General features: G+C 38.6%; 2 protein-coding genes across 2 annotated transcripts in view; one reads left to right on the top strand and one right to left on the bottom strand.

Moving 5' to 3' along the window:
* LOC120414391 (5'-nucleotidase domain-containing protein 1) overlaps positions 1-25,300 on the top strand; it is a 313,824-nt gene that overhangs the window by 55,434 nt on the left and 233,090 nt on the right. The gene's annotated exons all lie outside the window — the stretch shown is intronic.
* LOC120414422 (homeobox protein Hox-B4a-like) lies at positions 20,470-21,820 on the bottom strand. Its single transcript, XM_039575602.2, has one exon. The coding sequence runs from the start codon at positions 21,505-21,507 to the stop codon at positions 20,575-20,577; it is 933 nt and encodes a 310-aa protein (XP_039431536.1). The 5' UTR covers positions 21,508-21,820; the 3' UTR covers positions 20,470-20,574.

Genomic DNA, 25,300 nt, shown 5'->3' on the forward strand with positions numbered 1-25,300 from the left:
CATCGCCACCACCCCCATCGTTACATCATCATCATCATCGGTCACCCTCGTACCATGTCGTCTCGTCTCCAAAGGATGACGGTGCGCGTTGCGTTGCAGGAGACGACTCTAACGAAGATTTGAGGGCACGACATGGTGTTCAGTTCATATTTTTAAAGAAGTTTTTTTTTCTTCAAAAACATCTCTTAAAAGTGTGAATATTTAAAAAAAGTGCTATAAAAATGTTGATGTTGTAACCGAAACTTTTTTTTGTGCAATTACAAACTAAAATTTGAGCAAAAAAATGTATTCGCAATTCTTATATTTTTAACTCTGATGAAAATTTGTCCATGCAGTAGTCATTGGGCATCATTAGTTTTTTTTATCCATACAAGTCCCCATAGGTACAACTTTGTTGGGTTTGAAATTGTATGAAATTCATCTAAAAAATTATCTACAAAGCAAAAAATCCGGTGGTAAAATCGCATGCAAAAGCATGCACATCACCTTTGTGAGAAAAAGCATGAAATATTGTATAAGAAAACGTGTACACAAAAAGCATGTACCGAAGAAAAAAATCAGGTCTGCTCACCCCAAAAATAACATCAATCCAGCGAAAGTCATATTCAGATTACCAAATCCGCGCCCCAAACCACTCGGTTATCTCGCCGCTATGAACATAGTTGGATCTTCACCGATGTAGCTGTAGGTTCCCGATACATCGTATGCAGTTAACACAGTATACAACGTACGGAAAACCTACTGTTACATTGGCATTGATGTGACCATTTTCATAGCAAAAAAGTAAAAAAGTAGTAATCCAGCTTCGTGTAAAAGGCCAGGGTGTGATTTTTTTTTATGTGATTTAACACCATAAAATATGTAGCCCATCAGTATGGGAAACCTAATTAACCGAAATATCAAGCTCATACATGCGTTTATCCTTGCAGCATTTCATCGGTCTGATGGCCGAGTGGGCTAAGGTGCCAGACCTTATTGTTGGTGCTGGGTTTGAATCCCGTCGGTAGCAACTTTTTTTTGTGTTTGCAAAAATTGTACATGCAGTGTGTAATATTAAGTGCTTATTTTGACGAAGGTGATGTGCATGCTTTTGCATGCGATTTTACCATGGGATTATTTGATGTGTACCTTTCGTATCAATTTTCGATATCTTTCCGTTTTTTGCATTTCAAAAATACTCTTTGAAGGAATAGCACCTCTGAAAAAATATATCATTGAAAAGATGGGAAAACTTCCTATTCCTGGAACTTTACAAATCGGGCAATAGTTTCTGAGATACAGCCTCAAAAAGCATTCAAATAGATAACAATTTATGTCTCTTAATGTCACCTGATTAGCCTGTAATTTTCGACTGGCGATATCTCGCAAACTGTTTGTCCGATTTTCGATGTTAAACTTCTGTTTAACTTTTTGTTAAACTTTTTGTTTTTTTGTTTAAACTTTTGTACCCGACCCTCACCGATTTCAATGAAACTTTGTAGACATGTTATCCGAGGCCTATATAAGCCATTTTTGTGCATATGGAGCAAATAGTACTCGAGAATAACATTTGAGAAGATCGTAAGGTATTTAAATATTTTTGTATTCTGTAATTTAAAAATAACTGTATCTCGAAGCCGTTGCGTCGTATCAAAAAGTGGTCAAAGACAAACTTGTAGGAAATTGGACGGGCTTTCTGAAAAAAAAAACACACTGAAACAAAAATACACTCCACAACTATGAGATTTTTTGATTTTTAAGTCTAAAACTTAAATTTGAAGCTGATGTCACGATTTTTTTTCGTTCAAAATTTTTGAGGAAATAGCCTAAAATGTTACTAAAACACTGACGAAAAATGCAGGATGGTATGTCTCTCCTAAAAAAATACAAAAATCATTTACTAAAACTGTTTTTTTGAAAAGTGGTCTAAACGTCAAAATTTTTAAAAACCGGTAGTGGGAATCGATTCTCCAGACAATTTTACATAAAAGTCTCCATATTGGCCATTGTCCTATGTCCAATCCTTGGGGAGATACAGCGGTTTTAAAAATAAAAATGTTGAAAAAACGGGATTTTTGGTGGTTTTTGACAATTTCTATATGACAGACTTGGTTTTTCAGTCTCGTAAATATTTTTACCGGAAAGTTCGTCCAATTTCCCATAAGTTTGCCTTTGACAATGATTGGACAAAGTATAATGGTCAATATGGAGACTTTTATGTAAAATTGTCTGGGGAATAGATTCCCACTATCGGTTTGTAAAAAAATTGACGTTTAGACCACTTAAAAAACAGCTTTAGTAAATGATTTTTGTGTTTCCTTAGGAGAGATATGCCATCCTGCACATTTTAGGCATTTTCTGGGAAATCGATTCCCGTTATTGGTTTTAGAAAATTTTGACGTTTAACCACTTTGAAGTGGCGTGTATTTTTTAAGCGTATTTTTTTCAGAAAGCCCGTCCAATTTCCTACAAGTTTGTCTTTAACCACTTTTTGATAAGATGCGACGGCTAGTTATAGTAATTTTCAAATTACAAAATACAAAAATATTGAAATTACTTACGCCCTTCTCAAATGTCATATACACAAAAATGGCTTATATCGGCCTAGGATACATGTCTAAAAAGTTTCATTGAAATCAGAGAGGGTCGGGTACAAAAAAATCAGAAAAAATCCTAATTTGAGCTGAAATTGCTCTATACTAAACACATAAGTTCTCATAATAAGGTTGTCAGACCTTCTTTCTCTTTTACTCATCGGAAAAGTCTTCCAAATTTGAAAATTTGGATTCGCTCATACGACTGCAGTTCCATTCGAACTAGCGAATTCACTCGGTTATCGATTGACAATTCGTCGCTAATATTTCAAAAAAGCGCTATAAACATATACTTTGCGTGAGACATAGCACTATTTGAAATGTTAGCGACGAATTGTCAGTGCACAATCCACAACCCTTAAGGTGGTAGATGGTGTCCTTCACTTTTGGGGCAATGACTGTCAATGATGGTTCTGAATTCAGGGTCCAGAAATAGTAAATTGAAATGAAAAAATAATCACTATATGTAAAATGCTTCTACAAACAACACAAAGAAAACCTTTTTTGATTGAAACATTCTGAATCTAGATATGAATGTTTTTCTAAAACAAACATGGCCGCCAAATGGTCGATTAAGGATAATGCCGAGATTTGTCAGACCACGCCTTCCGTCGGGTTTGGACGTTTTAATTTTTTCTCGCTGTCATTTTGCGAAAAAAAAATCTGGAATTTTAAAAAAAGTGTGATGTAGTGGAATTCGAAGAAAAATTACGGAATGACTATGGATACCAGCAACAGTGCCATTGAAAATACGGTTTCCGCGATTCGTCGGTCTACCCCAGAAGGTGCCGGGAACTGTGAGCTCTCATCAATACCAGCGAGCTGTTGGATTTGGACCAAGGATCGATTGCAAACAAAATTCATCAAGGCTTGCAGCAGCACATCAACACCCCAGCAGTATCCGATCAGGCGAGATCTGTTTCTATGCTGGAAGGTGGAAGACGCGTGGCGAATCGTTCGGAATGGACCAACACCTGAAGTTTTTCTTATTTGGTGAGATCTTTCCAATATAATTATCAAAATACTCTTTCACTTACACTAGCATTCATTCAGATCAATAAAGACAAACCACGCCAATTTAACTATATACGCGGTAGGGTGTTCCCTTGGTCGTTCGCTGTGAGTTGTGGATTGCCTGCTTCTCTAATGAAGGTTCGGCTAAGGGGGCATGCTTATTAATTTCTCGTCGCTCCATACCCTCAGTGACGTGATGGGAGCAAGGGCGTCTATGCAAAGTGTCCCTACACCCGCTACAAATTTCCGGCGCTTGGGGAGGGAAGAGGGTAACCATTTTGATCTATGCGTCGGTATTTGTAGCACCAAAATTCGTGCAAAAAAACTTATGCACGTGGGTGTACAGATTACGTAGTAAAAGATGATCGAATTGTTCACCTAGCGCTCACATGTGTTCCAGGACCAAGTTGCCTGCGGGTATGGGGATCATACATACATACATACATACATACATACCACGCCTTCCGTCGGATGGGGAAGTAAATGTTGGCCCCGGTCTAACCTAAAGGGTTAGGTCGATAGCTCAGTCCAGGTGTAGGAGTCGTCTCCCTGGGTCCTGCCTCGGTGGAGTCGCTGGTAGGCAGTTGGACTAACAATCCAAAGGTCGTCAGTTCGAATCCCGGGGTGGATGGAAGCTAAGGTGTAAAAAGAGGTTTGCAATTTCCTCAACAATCATGCCTTCGGACACTTAGTTTCGAGTAGGAATCTCGCAATCGAGAACGCCAAGGCAATGCTACAGAGCGAATCATTTGATTTAATTTTTTATTAAATATTAGCTTTCACCTTGAGCATTTTTTAACCAATGCAGTTTTAGTCCACACCATGTTTCAGTCGTTACTTAAAAAATACGAATCATCAAGTTAACTTCCAAAGCGACGAATCAACCATCATCGGCAGTTAGTAAGATGACGATGATGAAGACGCTTCTTCCCCCTCGGGGTGGACTCTCGGTTAGCTCGATCCGACCGGCAAGAAAAATCGTTTAATTGTTTTATTGATCATTTGTATTTAAATTAAATTGAAACGCGATATCATTGCGCATTCTTCGCGGCGGGGGTGACGAGCTCGCGCGCGTTTTATTTTTTAATAATATGCCCTGTTGCTCCTCCGGCGGTGGTGTCAATTTTTGTGTGACGGTGGTTTTGGGGGAGGCGGTGTTGAGGATTGTGTTGTTGTGGTTTTGGTTTCTGGCTTTGGGGAGGGTGGGTTGGGGGTGTGTTTTTGCCACCCACCCAGATGAACTGCGTGGCAGTTTTCGGGGTTCCATTTCAAGTATCGTGTTTGTTATGCTTGTCACAGATACACAAGTCAGTAGTAGTTGGGATTTGGACTTGGAGATCAATGTACCATCCAGCATCGTGCAACAGGTGGGGAAATTGGAAAAGTTTTAAAATTTCATTTGGACTTCAAAGAAATCTGCGTTTCACTGCTTTATTCCTTTTCTGTTATGGATAAATGTAAATGATAACAGAATTACTTTGAAATTAGAAGTTTTTTTTTGGAATTGGCTGTAATTTTGAGTTTGACTTGAAAAAATAATAATTTTATAGCAATAATTTTGAAGTATTCATGGTACTAAATGGCATTACTCAAATTAACCGATAACAAATTGAGAGCCTTCGTTGTTAAACAGTGCGACTTTTTGTTTCTCCAAAAAAAAGTGCATCAAATTTGAGGTTGATAAAAATCATTTTTTTTTTTACGAGTGATCCGATAGGAAAACGCAGATTTCGCGGTTTGTCCTTCTGCCCCAATCGAATCCCTCAATTTGTTATTTTGCCACAATTCGTCATGAAAGCGCAGTCATAAAACCTGTTTGTCTTCGCCCTAGCTTTGGAAAGCGTCTGGAAAATTTTTGATTTATTTTTTTATGTTGAGGTTCTTAACCTTCACAGCCCCAAGGAACAGAGGGGGTGTGCCCCTCGGCGCGTTCTCAAAAAAGGGAAAAGTTTTGCAATTTATTTTGACACCGATGAGGCGCAAATTTAGATGGAGACGGCCGTCATTCACGTTTCGTGTTTATAATCTTCGTTTAGTCGTTTGTTTATGCTCTTCTTTGTGTGTAAAAGGAGGAAAAATGGGCCTAAAACGGCTGCTCCTTTCATAAGCTCAATGTCATGGCTTTTTGGCCGCGTTGTCATTCTCTGAATAAGGTTGACGAAAGGACGATACATTTATTAAAAAAAAAATTACGTTTTTTTCAGTTAGTCAATCGTTTGTTAAGCGATACTTTGAATTTTATTTTTAATGTAAATTTAGCAATTACTCCTTTTTCAAAAGTTGTTCCAAAAATATAAAAAAAGAAAGCCAGAAATTGTTCAGGGTTGTAACATTCAGACGCCCCCGTTGGGGGCCATTTCCCCTTTATTTTAAGAAGGAGAAAGAAAAAGGAAATAGCAGTGGGAGTAGATATACTTATCCTGCTGATTTGGGGTTTGGAGACCGGAAAAACTGGGACTGGAAGGGCGGAAGTGGGGTCCACAGTCAATGATAGATGCGTGATGGATGGCCAACGAATTAAGCTTCATTGTTGCTCCTTTGTCTTGACTAGGGTTGAGCTGGGAATGATGGGTGGACGTGGACGTGGACGATTTGGAGTGGCGCTACACGCCGTTGGTGGTTTATACCGTCAATTTATTATTGGTTTTGAAGGCAATGTGGCAACGAGATCCGCGGTCTGGAACAGTTTATCATTTTGGCTAGGGGAGCAGATGGTTAGTATATTTTCTAGAATATGCATCTATTGATGTTTTTTTCATGATCGACGTCACAAAATAAGTAATAAATCTTTCTAATGGTTGACCAATATTAAAATGAAGTTTTCAAAACAATAATCAATTCTTACAGATTTCGCTAGCTACACCTAGAACTGGGCATCGGCACACGAGAGAATAAAGAGCTTGGTTCAGTAGTAAAATGGTACACCCAGAACTGGGCAACGGCATACGAGAGGATAAAGGACACGATTCGGTAGTAAAATGGTACTGTGTGCGGACGGAGAGGATAAATCCCGAAATTACCGAGAGTACTTTACTCATGGTTCATTTTCCAAAAAAGTTCATCTATCAAAAAAAAAGTACCGGTACCGAGACTCGAACCCAAGACCTTCGGCATATTGAACCGTGCCTTTGCCGTATGGGCCACCATGGTTCGGTGACTAAGTGGCGGTCGTTTGTCCATATAAGCCACTCATAGGATGAACTGTTCCAATGAACGAATGAACACGCGAGAGGACTATACTCTCGCAATATAGCACTTTCCTCACGTTTCTTTTCGTGAGGACTATCCCCTCGTTCTTTAACTTTGGGTGTACTATAAATGGATGGAAAGGATAATTCCCGAAATTACCGAGAGTATTTTATACGTGGATTCATTTTCCAAAAGTTCACCATTCAAAAAAAAATTGCCGATACCGAGACTCCAATCCAAAACCTTCGTCATATTGAACCGCGCCTTTGCCATATCGGCCACCATGGTTTGGTGACCATTTGTCCACATAAGTCACTCAATGGGATGAACAGTTTCAATGACCGAATGAACACGATTTGTTGTTGTTGAAAGCGCGAGAGGTCTATACTGTTACAAAATAGTACTTTCCTCTCGATTCTTTTCGAGAGAACTATCCGCTTGGTCTTTAACTTTGGGTGTAGGTTTTTGCAAATATTTTAAATGTTTATGCTTAAGTTTTGAGAGTAATAGTCAAAGAGGGTAAACTAAAACCCCAGTTTACGCGCTGGCGTTACGTTTTTTATTATGTTTATTTCGCAGAACAGATTTATGTTTTTACATTCCTTCGAAAAAATACTGGTAGATCTGCACAAGACGTATAAATTTCTTTGAAAAAAATGCAAAAATATTGCGTTGTTCCAGAAAAACCGACGAAATACAAAGCGTAACGCCTGAGCCTAATCGGGGGTTTTAGTGTATACAAAAAAATAAAATAATAGAGTTTCAATTTGGCATATATGTATTAGGGTGGGTACGTTTTTCAAAAAGTTCTCGGATCAAGTTTTAGTATGGTTCCCCTTGTAGGGCATACCCATAGGAACTTTCATGCCAAATATCAGCTCATTTGGTTGTAAACTGGCTCTGCGCATCGAGGTTAAAGTTTACATGGGAATTACTATGGGAAATTGGAACTTTTTGTTCAAACGCTCCTACAGGCCTGGGAAAATCACGCGCCAACTTCTGGTATGGTCAGGCCTATGGGGGATGGTCTGGAGAACACTTTTCCCGAAGAGAGCATATGGATTCGTTGTCCCTAAACTTGGCGCATCGTCAAACAATCCGATGTCTCCGGAATCAACGGTTTTCCCTCAAAAAGCATCAAATTTTCCTTAGCATGCTATGAAAGCTTGATGAACATCGCGACGCCATACGTCAGGCAGCTAGCACGTGGTTGAAATATTTGCAAAAAAATACAAATTCGCTATATAAAGATTCTGAATTCGACTAAATAATAGCATAGCATAGCATTGGTGTCTACCCGTAGCTGCTACTTCGTTATTGACCGGGACCCCCAGAAATTGCTCCGTGGACTACAGATGAAAAGTAGGAACCAATCATCACCCCTTCGCAATTTTCAAAGGTCCCTATCATGCTGATCAATACCGACGCCGGCCACGACCAGTGATAAGACACGGGGAAGTGGATGGGAATGTTAGTCCGATACTTGAGTGATGGGACCGCCAAATCGACTGCGTCTCCGACAAAGTATCACATGAGTTTTGAGGGGTTAGTAAGATTCTGAATTCGACTAAATAATATCAGGATTACTCGAAATGATCACGAAGTTGACTTTATAGCTGTCGGCCACCTTTGCTAGTACCAACCACTAGTGTCTTCCTTTTTATCTACAAGGACTTCGCCGCCCTGGGCTCCTAAGTGTATGAAAGTATGGCACGGAGCGACGGCGCCGAATACCCATATTTACACAAAGAATTTTAGAGCGCCCGCCGCGGGATTCGAACCAGCGACCTCTGAATTGTGAGTCCAGTGCGCAGTCCGATTGATCCACACGGGCGGGACAATGATCACTTTCTAGTTAAAAAAAGGTTTGAAATTAAATATTCCAGCCGTTTCTCACCCACGTGGTAGCTGTCTGACATATGGCGTCGCGGTGTTCATCAAGCTTTCATAGCATGCTAAGGAAAATTTGATGCTTTTTGAGGGAAAACCGTTGTTTCCAGAGACATCGGATTGTTTGCCGATGCGCCAGGTCTAGGGACAACGAATCCATATGCTCTCTTTGCTAAAAGTGTTCTCCAGACCATTCCCCATAAGCCTGACCATACCAGAAGTTGGCACGTGATTTTCCCAGGCCTGTAGGAGCGTTTAAACAAAAAGTTCCAATTTCCCATAGTAATTCCCATGTAAACTTTAACCTCGATGCGCGCAGCCAGTTTACAACCAAATGCGCTGATATTTGGCATGAAAGTCCCTATGGGCATGCCCTACAAGGGGAACTATACTAAAACTTGATCCGAGAACTTTTAGAAAAACGTACCCACCCTAATATGTATGTATATGTATTAGGCATATATGTAGTATGTTTGGCAAGTTAACGGTGCACATCATTAAGAGCTTTTTGCACCCAGATGTTTGTTATGGGATTGGGTCCGTAAGGCGTCATCAACATCCGCTTAAAATCGGCCAAAATTACCCCCCCCCCCCCTCGCCCCTTTGTCACACTTTGTCATGCAGACTCTGACCCTCCTGAAAAAAATAAGTCACATTTTGTCGGACCCCCCCTACATCATGTTTGTTTTATTACAAATATATTTAATACATAATACGATCTGGTCGTATAACAGTACTGTGAACTGACACAGAGGATAAGTCCAAAGATTGACGTTCATCAACCAAAAAAAAGTACCGATACCGAGACTCGAACCCAAGACTTTCGACATTTCGAATCGGCCGTATCGGCCACCAAAGTTCGATAACTACGAGTTGGTCATTTGGCAATATTAAGCCACTCAATTAGATGAACTGTTACAATGAACGAATGAATACAATTTCGTGGTGGTTTACCCGCGAGAGGTTTATTCTTCCATTTAATTTTGGTAGAGCTATTCTCTCGGCTTTCTACTGTGGGTGTAGTTTATATTTTTTTGCAAATCTGTTGATTTAAACATATAAAATCCATCATTAAAAAAATGTTTCTTGAGGCCTTGTATCGTGTTTATTTACACTCAAGCCCCGGTGCTAAGTCATTTTTAGTTTGACACTTTTTGCCTTCCTCACCTTACTGAGGAAAGGCTATAAAATCACTCGAAAAACAAAATTCTTAATTTGACCTCCTAGACCCACCTTCATGTATACTTATCGACTCAGAATCACATTCTGAGCAAATGTCTGTGTGTGTGGTGGGATGTTGATCAAAAAAATTTGCACTGGATTATTTCGGCACTGGCTGAACCGATTTGGACCGTATTGGTCTCATTCGATCCGTCTTGGGGTCTCATAAGTCGCTATAGAAAATTATAAAGTTCAGTAAAGTACTTCAAAAGTAATGCTAAACACTAACTTAATCCACCTGTGTGGTTGATGCCTTCCTCACTTTTTACCAACAATGGGTAATATGAGTGGTTTGGACACATATTTCAGCTATTTTTTTAGGTCCAGAAAAATAAGTACACAGATATAACTTAAGTTGTCATAACTCGAGACAGGGTTGCCAGATCTTCGATGTTGTGGACTCGTTGGAAAGGCCTTTCAATTACCTAATCAACGATGGGTCGGATGATGGATCTGGACATCGTTTACATACATTTAAGTGGAATCCGGCTTCAAAAAAGTACATAAATATCACTCAAGTGATCATAACTCGAGACAGCAAGGATGCCACATGGTTTTTTAAAAAGTCTGTGTATGTCTGTGATTTTTTCTAAATTTAAAATATATTAATTTACAGTCATGGAAATCTATCAGAAATTGCGTTTTTAAGCATTTGAAGACTAACGAAATAAGTTGCGGTTGATATTCTTGCAAAATATTAATTTAATTAAGTTTTCAAAAAGTCTGTGCACCTAAAAAAATGTCTGGCACAACCTGAAATGTCTGTGAAACACAGACAAATCTGTGCATCTGGCATCATTGCGAGACAGGATTGCCAGATCTTCAATGTTGTGGACTCGTTGGAAAGGTCTCTTGATGACCTAACCAACGATGGGTCGGATGATGGATCTGGACATCGTTTACATACATTTAAGTAAGATCCGGCTTCAAAAAAGTACATAAATATCACTTAAGTGGTCATAACTCGAGACAGGGTTGCCAGATCTTCAATGTTGTGGACTCGTTGGAAAGGTCTCTTGATTATCTAATCAACGATGGGTCGGATGATGGATCCGGACATCGTTTACATGCATTTAAGTGAGACCCGGCTTCAAAAAAGTACATAAATATCACTTAAGTGGTCATAACTCGAGACAGGGTTGCCAGATCTTCGATGTTGTGGACACGTTCGAAAGGTCTCTTGATTACCTAACCAAAGATGGAACGGATGATGGATCCGGACATCGTTTACATACATTTAAGTGAAACCCGGCTTCAACAAAGTACATCAATATCACTTAAGTGGTCATAACTTGAGACAGAGTTGCCAGATCTTCGATGTTGTGAACTCGTTGGAAAGGTCTCTTGATAACCTAACCAACGATGGGTCGGATGATGGATCTGGACATCGTTTACATACATTTAAGTGAGATCCGGCTTCAAAAAAGTACATAAATATCACTTAAGTGGTCATAACTCGAGACAGGGTTGCCAGATCTTCGATGTTGTGGACTCGTTCGAAAGGTCTCTTGATTACCTAACCAAAGATGGAACGGATGATGGATCCGGACATCGTTTACATACATTTAAGTGAAACCCGGCTTCAAAAAAGTACATAAATATCACTTAAGTGGTCATATCTCGAGACAGGATTGCCAGATCTTCGATGTTGTGGACTCGTTGGAAAGGTCTCTTGATTATCTAACCAATGATGGGTCGGATGATGGATCCGGACATCGTTTACATGCATTTAAGTGAGATCCGACTTCAAAAAAGTACATAAATATCACTTAAGTGGTCATAACTCGAGACAGGGTTGCCAGATCTTCGATGTTGTGGACACGTTCGAAAGGTCTCTTGATTACCTAACCAAAGATGGAACGGATGATGGATCCGGACATCGTTTACATACATTTAAGTGAAACCCGGCTTCAAAAAAGTACATAAATATCACTTAAGTGGTCATATCTCGAGACAGGATTGCCAGATCTTCAATGTTGTGGACTCGTTGGAAAGGTCTCTTGATTATCTAACCAATGATGGGTCGGATGATGGATCCGGACATCGTTTACATGCATTTAAGTGAGATCCGACTTCAAAAAAGTACATAAATATCACTTAAGTGGTCATATCTCGAGACAGGGTTGCCAGATCTTCAATGTTGTGGACTCGTTGGAAAGGTCTCTTGATTATCTAACCAATGATGGGTCGGATGATGGATCCGGACATCGTTTACATGCATTTAAGTGAGATCCGGCTTCAAAAAAGTACATAAATATCACTTAAGTGGTCATAACTCGAGACAGGGTTGCCAGATCTTCGATGTTGTGGACACGTTCGAAAGGTCTCTTGATGACCTAACCAACGATGGGTCGGATGATGGATCTGGACATCGTTTACATACATTTAAGTAAGATCCGGCTTCAAAAAAGTACATAAATATCACTTAAGTGGTCATAACTCGAGACAGGGTTGCCAGATCTTCAATGTTGTGGACTCGTTGGAAAGGTCTCTTGATTATCTAATCAACGATGGGTCGGATGATGGATCCGGACATCGTTTACATGCATTTAAGTGAGACCCGGCTTCAAAAAAGTACATAAATATCACTTAAGTGGTCATAACTCGAGACAGGGTTGCCAGATCTTCGATGTTGTGGACACGTTCGAAAGGTCTCTTGATTACCTAACCAAAGATGGAACGGATGATGGATCCGGACATCGTTTACATACATTTAAGTGAAACCCGGCTTCAACAAAGTACATCAATATCACTTAAGTGGTCATAACTTGAGACAGAGTTGCCAGATCTTCGATGTTGTGAACTCGTTGGAAAGGTCTCTTGATGACCTAACCAACGATGGGTCGGATGATGGATCTGGACATCGTTTACATACATTTAAGTGAGATCCGGCTTCAAAAAAGTACATAAATATCACTTAAGTGGTCATAACTCGAGACAGGGTTGCCAGATCTTCGATGTTGTGGACACGTTCAAAAGGTCTCTTGATTACCTAACCAAAGATGGATCGGATGATGGATCCGGACATCGTTTACATACATTTAAGTGAAACCCGGCTTCAACAAAGTACATCAATATCACTTAAGTGGTCATAACTTGAGACAGAGTTGCCAGATCTTCGATGTTGTGAACTCGTTGGAAAGGTCTCTTGATGACCTAACCAACGATGGGTCGGATGATGGATCTGGACATCGTTTACATACATTTAAGTGAGATCCGGCTTCAAAAAAGTACATAAATATCACTTAAGTGGTCATAACTCGAGACAGGGTTGCCAGATCTTCGATGTTGTGGACACGTTCGAAAGGTCTCTTGATTACCTAACCAAAGATGGAACGGATGATGGATCCGGACATCGTTTACATACATTTAAGTGAAACCCGGCTTCAACAAAGTACATAAATATCACTTAAGTGGTCATAACTTGAGACAGAGTTGCCAGATCTTCGATGTTGTGAACTCGTTGGAAAGGTCTCTTGATGACCTAACCAACGATGGGTCGGATGATGGATCTGGACATCGTTTACATACATTTAAGTGAAACCCGGCTTCAAAAAAGTACATAAATATCACTTAAGTGGTCATATCTCGAGACAGGATTGCCAGATCTTCAATGTTGTGGACTCGTTGGAAAGGTCTCTTGATTATCTAACCAATGATGGGTCGGATGATGGATCCGGACATCGTTTACATGCATTTAAGTGAGATCCGACTTCAAAAAAGTACATAAATATCACTTAAGTGGTCATAACTTGAGACAGAGTTGCCAGATCTTCGATGTTGTGAACTCGTTGGAAAGGTCTCTTGATGACCTAACCAACGATGGGTCGGATGATGGATCTGGACATCGTTTACATACATTTAAGTGAGATCCGGCATCAAAAAAGTACATGAATATCACTTAAGTGGTCATAACTCGATACAGGGTTGCCAGATCTTCAATGTTGTGGACTCGTTGGAAAGGTCTCTTGATTATCTAATCAACGATGGGTCAGATGATGGATCCGGACATCGTTTACATGCATTTAAGTGAGACCCGGCTTCAAAAAAGTACATAAATATCACTTAAGTGGTCATAACTCGAAACAGGGTTGCCAGATCTTCAATGTTGTGGACTCGTTGGAAAGGTCTCTCGATTACCTAACCAACGATGGGTCGGATGATGGATCCGGACATTGTTTACATGCATATAATTGAGATCCGGATATATGTGAAAACACATTTTTATACATAACTTTTGAAGTACTTATCGAAACTTCAAACAATTCAATAGCGATGTATGGGACCCTAAACCAAGTCGAATGCAACTGGTTCGATCAAAATCGGTTCAGCCAGTGCTGAGAAAATTTGGCAAGATTTTTGAACACATACATACATACACACACACACACACACACACACACACACACACACACACACACACATACACACACACACAGACATTTGTTCAGTTTTCGATTCTGAGTCGATATGTATATATGAAGGTGGGTCTTCGAGCTTTTAATTAAAAGTTCATTTTTAGAGCAGGATTATAGCCTTACCTCAGTGAGGAAGGCAAAACACGATTCTAACAAAAGTCCGGAAGATTGTAAAAAGGGTGGTTTTGCCTTCCTCACTGAGAAGGCTATAATCCTGCTCTAAAAATGAACTTCGTATAAAAACGTCGTAGACCCACCTTCATGTATACATATCGACTCAGAATCGAAAACTGAACAAATGTCTGTGTGTATGTGTGTGTGTATGTGTGTGTGTATGTATGTATGTGACCAACAAACTAGCTCATGTTTCTCGGCACTGGCTGAACCGATTTGACCCAAACTTGTTGCATTCGACTTGGCTTAGGGTCCCATAGATCGAGTTTTATACAGATTGAAGTTTCGATAAGTAGTTCAAAAGTTATGTATAAAAATGTGTTTTCACATATATTTAGATCTCACTTAAATGTATGTAAACTATGTCCGGGTCCATCATCCGACCCATCGTTGGTTAGGTTATCAAAATACCTTTCCAACGAGTCTAAAACATTGAAGATCTGGCAGCCCTGTCTCGAGATATGGCCACTTAAGTGATATTGATGTACTTTTTTGAAGCCGGATCTCACTTAAAAGTATGTAAACTATGTCCGGATCCACTATCCAACCCAACGTTGGTTAGGTTATCAAAAGACCTTTCCAACGAGCACAAAGCTTTGAAGATCTGGCAACCCTGTCTCGAGATATGGCCACTTAAGTGATATTGATGTACTTTTTTGAAGCCGGATCTCACTTAAATGCATGTAAACTATGTCCGGGTCCATCATCCGACCCATCGTTAGATAGATTATCAAAATACCTTTCCAACGAGTCCAAAACATTGAAGATCTGGCAGCCCTGTCTCGAGATATGGCCACTTAAATGATATTGATGTACTTTTTTGAAGCCAGATCTCACTTAAATGTATGTACACTATGTCCGGATCCACCATTCAACCCAACGTTGGTTAGGTTATCAAAAGACCTTTCCAACGAGTCTAAAACATTGAAGATCTGGCAACCCTGTCTCGAGATATGGCCACTTAAGTGATATTGATGTACTTTTTTGAAGCCGGATCTCACTTAAATGCATGTAAACTATGTCCGGGTCCATCATCCGACCCATCGTTGGATAGATAATCAAAATACCTTTCCAACGAGTCCAAATTATTGAAGATCTGGCAGCCCTGTCTCGAGATATGGCCACTTAAGTGATATTGATGTACTTTTTTGAAGCCGGATCTCACTTAAATGTATGTAAACTATGTCCGGATCCACCATACAACCCAACGTTGGTTAGGTTATCAAAATACCTTTCCAACGAGTCTAAAACATTGAAGATCTGGCAACCCTGTCTCGAGATATGGCCTCTTAAGTGATATTGATGTACTTTTTTGAAGCTGGATCTCACTTAAATGTATGTAAACTATGTCCGGGTCCATCATCCGACCCATCGTTGGTTAGAATATCAAAATACCTTTCCAACGAGTCTAAAACATTGAAGATCTGGCAGCCCTGTCTCGAGATATGGCCACTTAATTGATATTGATGTACTTTTTTGAAGCCGGATCTCTCTTAAATGTATGTAAACTATGTCCGGATCCACTATCCAACCTATTGTTAGTTAGGTTATCAAAAGACCTTTCCAACGAGTCTAAAACATTGAAGATCTGGCAACCCTGTCTCGAGATATGGCCTCTTAAGTGATATTGATGTACTTTTTTAAAGCCGGATCTCACTTCAATGTATGTAAACTATGTACGGATCCACTATCCGACCCATTGTTGGTTAGGTTATCAAAAGACCTTTCCAACGAGTCTAAAACATTGAAGATCTGGCAATTCTGTCTCGAGACATGGCCACTTAAGTGATATCGATGTACTTTTTGGAAGCCGGATATAAAAAATAGATGAAACTTGTGTACAGCCATTGTTGTGAGGAAGGCTCCAACCACATAGGTGGATTAAGTTAGTTTTTGTAAGATACCCCGTCATGTTATACATTTTTAGAAAGGTATTTAAAAGACCTTTCCAACGAGTTCAAAAGTTTGAAGATCTGACAACCTCATCAAAAGTTATAAGCACTTAAGTGTTATTTATGCACTTTTTAGAGGCCGGATCTCAGATATTTCGATGAAAACGCTGTCCGGATCTAATATGCGACCTGTCGATGGATAGGTGATCAAAAGACCTTTCCAACAAGTTCAAAATATTGAAGATCTGACAACCGTATCAAAAGTTATGCGCACACAGAAAAAAATATGTAAATTTACACAGCACGTAATTGCTGTTTCTTATGTAAACTCACTCAATGTAATGTTGAAATATGATGTAATGAGCAAAAAGTAATGGAAATTACTCCGATGTAAATCTAAATCTAATGTAAATCATGAATCTAATGGAAACGTTGAGCATGGAAACTCAAATCTGATGAATTTCTACCCGTGTTCGGCTTCCTGTAAATTCCTATTTAATGTAAATCATATATCCAATGTATTTCTGCCAAACGTTGACTTCAAAACTACCCGAACTAAAAATAGTTATGTTTGGTTCTCTTTCTATCGCTCTCATACTTCGCTGGCTTACTGCCTGTGCCTCAACCTGAACAAGTGTATGCTTTAGCCGCTCGTTTATAAAATGCGAAGATGGCTCAGTCGGCAGCGGGTAGCAGCAGTATTACCGAACATCCTACCCGTCGTCCGTTCGATTCCGGTCCAGCATTATTCCGCTTCACCGTCGACGAGAAAGCGTCCCCTACCTGTGAAACAACTTTTTAAAATAATTATTTCCTTTTGCTGCCCGCTTCAATCATTTTAAAATAGAACATTGGCCACACCCTTTTCCTACTGCAATCCAAGTCGAGCTTCTCATTCCCATTGGCCAATCAGAATTAGTTGATTTGAACTAATGTAAATTCCAAAACTAATGTAAATTCCAAAACTAATGTAAATTTTCAAAACTAATGTAAATTTCCAATGAATCTAATGTAAATTTCCAATGGACCTAATGGAAATATACATCATTTATCATGATACCTTTTGGTACATGATAAATAATGTAAATTTACAGAAATATTTTTTTCTGTACTTAAGTGTTATTTATGCACTTTTTGGAGGCCGGATCTCATATATTTCGATGAAAACGTTGTCCGGATCTATCGTGCGACCTGTCAATGGATAGGTGATCAAAAGACCTTTCCAACGAGTTCAGTAGATTGTAGTTCTGACAACCCTATCAAAAGTTATAAGCACATAAGTGCCCTGAATTATGAATACTACCCAATCTGATGGTATGAATAATGAATCAAGTTGATAGAACACTGAAAGGCCCGCCCATGTGTATCTATTTTGGATAGCATTACCCTCTAAATGTGAGCAAGGCAACAACCATCTAAGGGTGGATTAAGTAACGTTTTGTTTTGTACCCCGTTGGTTTGATAAAGTCAAACTAAAAAGTGATGACCTGTGACACGGGACGGACACTTACAATCAAACCAAACGTGGTAAGAGTGAGCTCTGTGTAAAAAGAGTCTCAAACTAAATGTGACCCCGTTCGTTTGACAACAATCGGTGTATATTTTATATTTGAGGACTGAATTTCAAATATTCAAGAAATAATCTACACAGAAAAAAATATTTCTGTAAATTTACATTGTTTATCATGTACCAAAAGGTATCATGATAAATGATGTATATTTACATTAGGTTCATTGGAAATTTACATTATATTCATTGGAAATTTACATTAGTTTTGAAAATTTACATTGGTTTTGGAATTTACATTAGTTTTGAATTTACATTAGTTCAAATCAACTAATTCTGATTGGCCAATGGGAATGAGAAGCTCGACTTGGATTGCAGTAGGAAAAGGGTGTGGCTTATGTTCTATTTTAAAATAAGTGAAGCGGGCAGCAAAAGGAAATTCTGATTTTAAAAAGTTGTTTCACAGGTAGGGGATGCTTTCTCGTCGACGGCCAAGTGGAATAACGCTGGACTGGAATCGAACGGACGACGGGTAGTAGAATGTTCGGTGTTACTGCTGCTACCCGCTGCCGACTGAGCCATCTTCGCATTTTATAAACGAGCGGCTAAAGCATCAACTTGTTCAGGGCGAGGCTCAGGCAGTGGGCCAACGAAGCATGAGAGCGATAGAAAGAGAACCAAATATTACTATTTTTAGTTCGGGTAGTTTTGAAGTCAACGTTTGGCGGAAATACATTGGATATATGATTTACATTAAATAGGAATTTACAGGAAGCCGAACACGGGTAGAAATTCATCAGATTTGAGTTTCCATGCTCAACGTTTCCATTAGATTCATGATTTACATTAGATTTAGATTTACATTGGAGTAATTTCCATGACTTTTTACTCTTTACATCATATTTCAACATTACATTGAGTGAGTTTACAAAAGAAACAGTAATTACGTGCTGTGTAAATTTACATATTTTTTTCTGTGGCATGCCCTCCAAGAATCAGATTGATAACAAACAATTTCCTATTGAAAAAATCAAAAACACAAAAGGGCACATAACCATGTTCACTCCAAACCAGAAAAAAAGTTCAATTGTGCCCTTTTCTTTTTCGTTAGTTTTTCGTGGTTAAGGAACATTCTATGTTATAAAGTGAACTTTTCATACATTCTTAACACTAATTCACTTCAAAAAAAAAGTTTGGTTTACTTTTCACCAAGGATTTCTGCAGAGAAAAACTTCGTCAAAAAACAATATTGAATACGGTCCCGCGGCTGTATTCAGTATTCAATAACCAATAATCAAAATTTCTACTGAATTCCTCATTATTTCTAACTAAACAAAAGGGCCCGTAAACATCATTCAAAACAACAATCTGGTGACAGCGCTTTAGTGCCCTTTCAGCTCTCTTCGAAATTGCATTTAGAAAGGGCCCATTATGAACAACAGTTAGAAAGTTGAAAGGGCCCAATAACCATTTTTTTTAAAATTATGAGTTTTATTGCGAAAATCAACAAGAATTAAGAAGCAGTTAAGCATAGTTGAGGATACTGATGTGTTTTATCGTATCATCAGTAAAAATATCATCAGTCAAGCTTCTTTTTTAAATAGGAATTGAAACAAGTTGTCCACTTTTTGCAAGCGATTTTCTCGAATCGCGGTTTTTGGTTTTGTGCCCTAATGAAAGGTTTGGCTCGATATGTCGACAGGACACGGAGAAAAATGAGTTCCGAAATATCCACGTTTTCAAAAACGTACCATGGAAACCAGACGTGCATCGGCACTCAATAGCACTTGACAGTTTTTTTAAGGTCATGGCTTGGAAAAGGCACCATATCAATTTGGAAAAAAAACCGAAATTGTCTGAAAAGTTCGAAAATTCAGTATATTTTCCAATTCAAATCATTTACCATTGGGAAACTACGACACTTCGGGATTATTGAAGCAATCCAATTTAATTAGAAACATTTTTATCGTTGTTCTGAATCTATCCTTTGAAAACTGACCGGCTGAGAAATTATGGAAATGTATAGTCTGTATCACATTTGTATATGCTGATGAAAAATATAAATATAAATAATAATACAATAAGATAAAGCACTAGAAGGATCTTCCATCTATATTTAGACTTTCAATCTTCTCTGGAATATTAGGGAACGGAGTGTATTTAAAATTGGAAAATGACGCGATTCGCCACTATGAATCAATTCACTTTAATCTGATGGACGACTGGCTAGCCACTAGCGTCTCAGACCACCAATCCAAAGGTGTAATTGATCGATCGCTGAACTTTCAGCTTGTTCAAAAAAGCAATAATCCTGTGGAGTGATTGACAATTTTTGTCTGAAACCCCTGAGTTGTAGATTTCAATAATATTTGGTACTTGAACTATTTTAGGAGTTTAAAATGAGCCTCCAACAAGGTCTCCAAAAATGTATGGAACTCAAAATTGTAATACTAAATGTCATCTAAACCAAGGTAAAAACAAAAATTTCAGGTTTAATTGATTGATTTTATATTTAATTGTTCTTGACATATAATCATCTAAATTATGCTTTATCTATTTTTACAACTTCTCTTTTGTAACATTAACGACTCTTATAAAATATATATCTCATCATCATTAAAGATGCTAAATTTCTCCTATCTACAAAACACTGGTTCCAAAAAAACTGGCCCTAATCACTGCTCACTGCTAGCCCCTCAATGAAACCCCTTGCTAAAGTCCCACGCCTGTTGCTGCAACAGCTGAACTTGCGGCTTCTGTTCCCGCTCGCCCACGCTTATCGTGTCCTCCCCATCGGAACCACTTCCTGCACTCCCACCACCACATCCGGAACTCTTACAGCAACACTGACTCTGCGACGAAGACGACTGCCCGCGGCACGGACTCTCGGTACAAAGTGGGGCGTCTCCCTTCTTGCGCTTGACGCGCCGGTTCTGGAACCAGATTTTGACCTGCTTCTCGGACAGCCGCAGCCGGGTGGCGATCTCGATGCGGCGGAGACGGGTGAGGTACATGTTGGAGGCGAACTCGCGCTCAAGCTCCAGGAGTTGGGTGCTGGTGAAGGCCGTCCGGATGCGCTTGCTGGACAGTTCGTCGTCGATGGCGTAGGTTGGGGTGGTCGGTGGTCCGGCCGAGACGTCCAGGGGGGTAGGCGATGGCGTTGACGATTTTGACTGGGATGAAGTGGACGCCGAGGGGAAGAAGCGGTTGGAGGTTGATGCCGGAGGTGACGAGTACGGCGAGAAGCGTTCCGGGGTCTTTTCGCAGCGGTACAACTTTCGGTAGTACTCCTCTTTGGGCGAAAGGTGACCCTTCGGGGGTTGCACGTCCGTGGGTTGGTACAGCTTCGGGGACAAATCCAGCGTGAGGTTCTGCGGCTGGGGCAGATGTCCGATCGTTGGGAGATGATGATGAGGCAGCAGATGTTGCGACTGTTGCTGCTGCTGCTGTTGTAATCCAAGTGAGAACAGATAACTGCCGACGTAACAGGCCGAATAGGGCAACGTGGCCGGCGGTGTCACCGGCAGCTGGGTAAACTGACTGTAATAGTTCATATTTGGGCTACTCTTCACTGGCGCAGGCTTGCTATCACTGGCGATCAACGAATCCACAAGAAACGATCGAGACATTTTGGCACGATCACGATCACACACTGATGCTGATCACAAAACACTCAAAAAGGCACACGAAAACGGTTGCTGATGTTGCTTGTTCGAGAACAGAACGAGAACTATGTCTGAACTTGGGTGTGAGGGCAGATTTTATACGGATCCAGGGATTTCCCCCACTCCATCGGGTATCCTTTTTGTGTCGTCCTTTTTTCGACGGCGAAGGAAGAGGTGCAAAAGGACGAAAGTGATCCGCTGATGCATAGAGGGGTGCTAGGAGAGGTACTTGAGAGCGTTTGTAGGCGAAGGTGAGAGGGAAAGGAGGAACAGAAAGGACCTCAAAGGACACTCTGTAAAAGGATAGGGAGATGAGAGGGCAGGGATGCCAAATTGTAAGGAAATTGGTCAACAGGACAGTATACAAAAAATCAAGGATAGATTCTGCTGAATATAAAAGCGTCATCTCTCTTTAAAAATTAAACCAGTTTAGCATTACATTACAGGCCAACATGATTTTTTCTTTGAAACCATATAAGATATTGGTTGAACTTTTCCTGATAAATACAAACTCAAATTTAGATTTGCTCACAATGGTCACAAATTTGAGCTAGCTTAATTTCCTACATAAATTTGACATTTTCAAATATTATCAAAAAATTGCTGTTAAGCAACAGGCAGATATCGCAGATATCAATATTTCAGAAGGCCATTCAGAGTTTTAAAAAAAACATGGTAATATTACAACTGAGAATGTGGTCAGATTGACAGAACAAATGGACAGAAAAAAGTGAAATGTTGCCCCGTAAAATATGCAAATTAACGATTTTTAATCATGTATTTGCATTTTTCCACATGAATCGACATCGAAAAAAAAGGAATATTCAACCTTCCAAAATTAAACTCATTTTTTGTCTGGCTCATTTAAAATCATTGTAAGACTGTTTTGTAAATCTTGACTTGGATTCAGCGGAGAAAATCCACTTTGATCATAAACTTTAGTCTCAGAGGCACAAAGCTAACATATTAGTGTTGAAATGTGAAATATTATGTAAAATATGAGGGAATTTCGAAAAAAAAACTGTATATTTTAGAGTTCAACATCAAACAATGACACGATTTCATCCAATAGTTGCCATTTGTAAAATTCGTGTGATTTGGGAATCTTTTAAATCCCATATTTACTATTTGTTTTTCCTTTCAGAGGTTATTTTAGCATTTATTGTTAAATTTCTGATCTTTGCATTGAAGAAACCACATTCTAAATTTTTTTTTAATTTGAATTTTTACGATTTAATTTGAAAACGTTAAGTGTTTTTAACAAATGGTGCATTCCATTGAACATTTTCTTCAGTAGTTTTCGATTCCTTACTTAATAAATTAATAAATATTTAGGGCACATAATCGAATTCTTCAACCTCTGAAATTGCTTCAGCCAGAACTTGTTCATTGCGAACAGAACTTGTTAACTTGACAGTTATTATGTTAACTAATAAAAAACAAATATTATCAATTTAATTATAAGTGGGGATATATTTCTACTTTAAATTTTCTGATTGAACCCCCAACAAAATCTAGAAAGTCGGTCAAAGAAAAATTCACAAATGCATTTAAAAAAAGAAGCTGATAAGTTACAATATTTCAAGTACTTCTCAAAATAAACTACCATCATCTGTGGTGAATTTGAACAGCAATTTTATCAATGTTTCCGCCTAATATTTTGTTAATTTTGAGTGGTTTTGGTAAGACAAGATTGAGGGCAACAAAATGTGTATATTCATTACCAAATTTGAAGCTTTTAAGTGCTCTAAAACGTGCTGACCCTTTTCAGACTGTAGTCCCGATTCGTCCCAATTGAAGGTATAAACAGTTACTCACAAAATGTTTAATATTAAACAAAACATTGTTGAAATTCCCAATTACAATACAAATGGTTGTATCAACTAAGCTTGAGTTGTTTTTGAAAACATCTTAAAAGATTAACAGATTTACAGTTTTTTTTACCAATTTTATCTCGCCACGTTTATAATAAAATGTTATTTTTCGAGCTTCAAAAAAATACGTTCAGTTCCATAATTTATTGCGAAATAATAAAAAATGCTTGGAGCCATCTCAATTTGCTACATAAATAAAGAAAAGGAGCTTAAAACACCATGCGTCTCCATAAAACATTTCATTTCATTTCATTTTTTTATTGTAACGAAAAGATACAAAAAAAATAATGGAGGCGCATGGTTCTTTAAATTGGATGAAAACCTTTTTGAATTGTATTCTAGAATAATCTTTAACAATTATTAACTATCTATAAAATATTATGTTCCACAAACAACACCTTTTCATTCGATAAGGAACATTCTGCCAAACTAAATTAATGCCAACTTTCTCTACCGAATCCTCATACATTTTGAAGGCAAATTGAAGTTTTTTTTGGTTTGGATTCCGATGGTATGTTTTGGATTGGCTGTAATTTTTGATCATAGATTTCTGAAATACCACAATCCAAAAATATAATTACTCCAATATGTTATCAAATTTTGATTATGAATTCATCAAAAAATCTCCCCAAAACAAACCGAACATTCCAACCAATCTGGCCACCCTGCCGCCACACCACAAATTTTATTACCTTTTAACGCACTTTAGACACACAGTTTAGCAACAATTAGAAGGGACCGTGTCAGCACACATTTCGACCGACCGGCAGCCGTTTAGGGCAGCAGCTTTTCATTATTCATTCATGAGGAGTTGTTGCTGCTGCTGTTGCAGCACTCGAAACCAAGCGAGCCCAACTCCGCCCAGTTTTTCAGCGCACGTTTCCAGGTCGGATCTTCTTCATTCAGAACGACCTGGCCAGACAAGCTGGCGACCGGCGGCGGCTGCAAGTCTGGCGCGATGCCTAGGTATGATGGTTTAGTCTAGGTGCACGATCTACGTTTAATACACTTTGATTTGATTGTGACTTTGGTTTAACATAGGCTACGTTATGGAGTAATTTAATTATTTCCATTATATGCATTTTTAGATAAGTGAAAGTGAATTGATATTGAAGCTGCTGATAATTTTTAAATTCATTCCAATGTTAATAATTTCGACGGTTATTTTAAGTAAGTAAACATTGTCGTCTTTTTAAGGCTAAAATTGTATATTTTAAAACACGTTGAAACTCAATACACCGTCCATGAGAAGAATCTTTTTTTAAATTTGAATGTTTTATTTAAAAAATGCAATTAAATGTATACTAAATGTAAACTAAGTTTAATAATTCTTAAGAAAATGTATTTAAATTTGAGGCAATGCAGAAAAAATCCATAATTGCTCTACATTTATCAGAGATATATTTGTTCATAATAACATTAATGTTTGTTAGAACCTAGACCAATTTTGTGGCAAGAATCAGAAATTTTCCCTATTTACAAATAAACTTGATTTACTGAATATGCCTGGTCGAATTATGCGTTTTTTACCAAACAAATAAATAATTTTAAGTCGAGAATGTTGACAGATTTTTTGCCTCGAAAATTTTCACATAATAAAAGCAAAAAATATCGCTAAAATCAAAAATTCAATATATGAGCAATTCTTCACGAAATCGGTATTTTTTCTTCAATTTTATTTTTGTATTTTTTAATCCGGATGAAACTTTTTTGGTGCCTTCGGTATCCCCAAAGAAGCCATTTTACATCATTAGTTTGTCCATATATTTTCCATACAAATTTGGCAGCTGTCCATACAAAAATGATGTATGACAATACATAAATCTTTATCTTTTGAAGGAATTTTTCGATTGATTTGGTGTCTTCAGCAAAGTTGGAGGTAT

The sequence above is a fragment of the Culex pipiens genome, chromosome 3 (assembly GCF_016801865.2).
Source record: "Culex pipiens pallens isolate TS chromosome 3, TS_CPP_V2, whole genome shotgun sequence".
NCBI lineage: Eukaryota > Metazoa > Arthropoda > Insecta > Diptera > Culicidae > Culex > Culex pipiens.

What these genes read in the sequence shown, in the direction of transcription:
- LOC120414422 (XM_039575602.2), bottom strand. Translation starts at nt 21,507, where the DNA reads ATGTCTCGATCGTTTCTTGTGGATTCGTTGATCGCCAGTGATAGCAAG.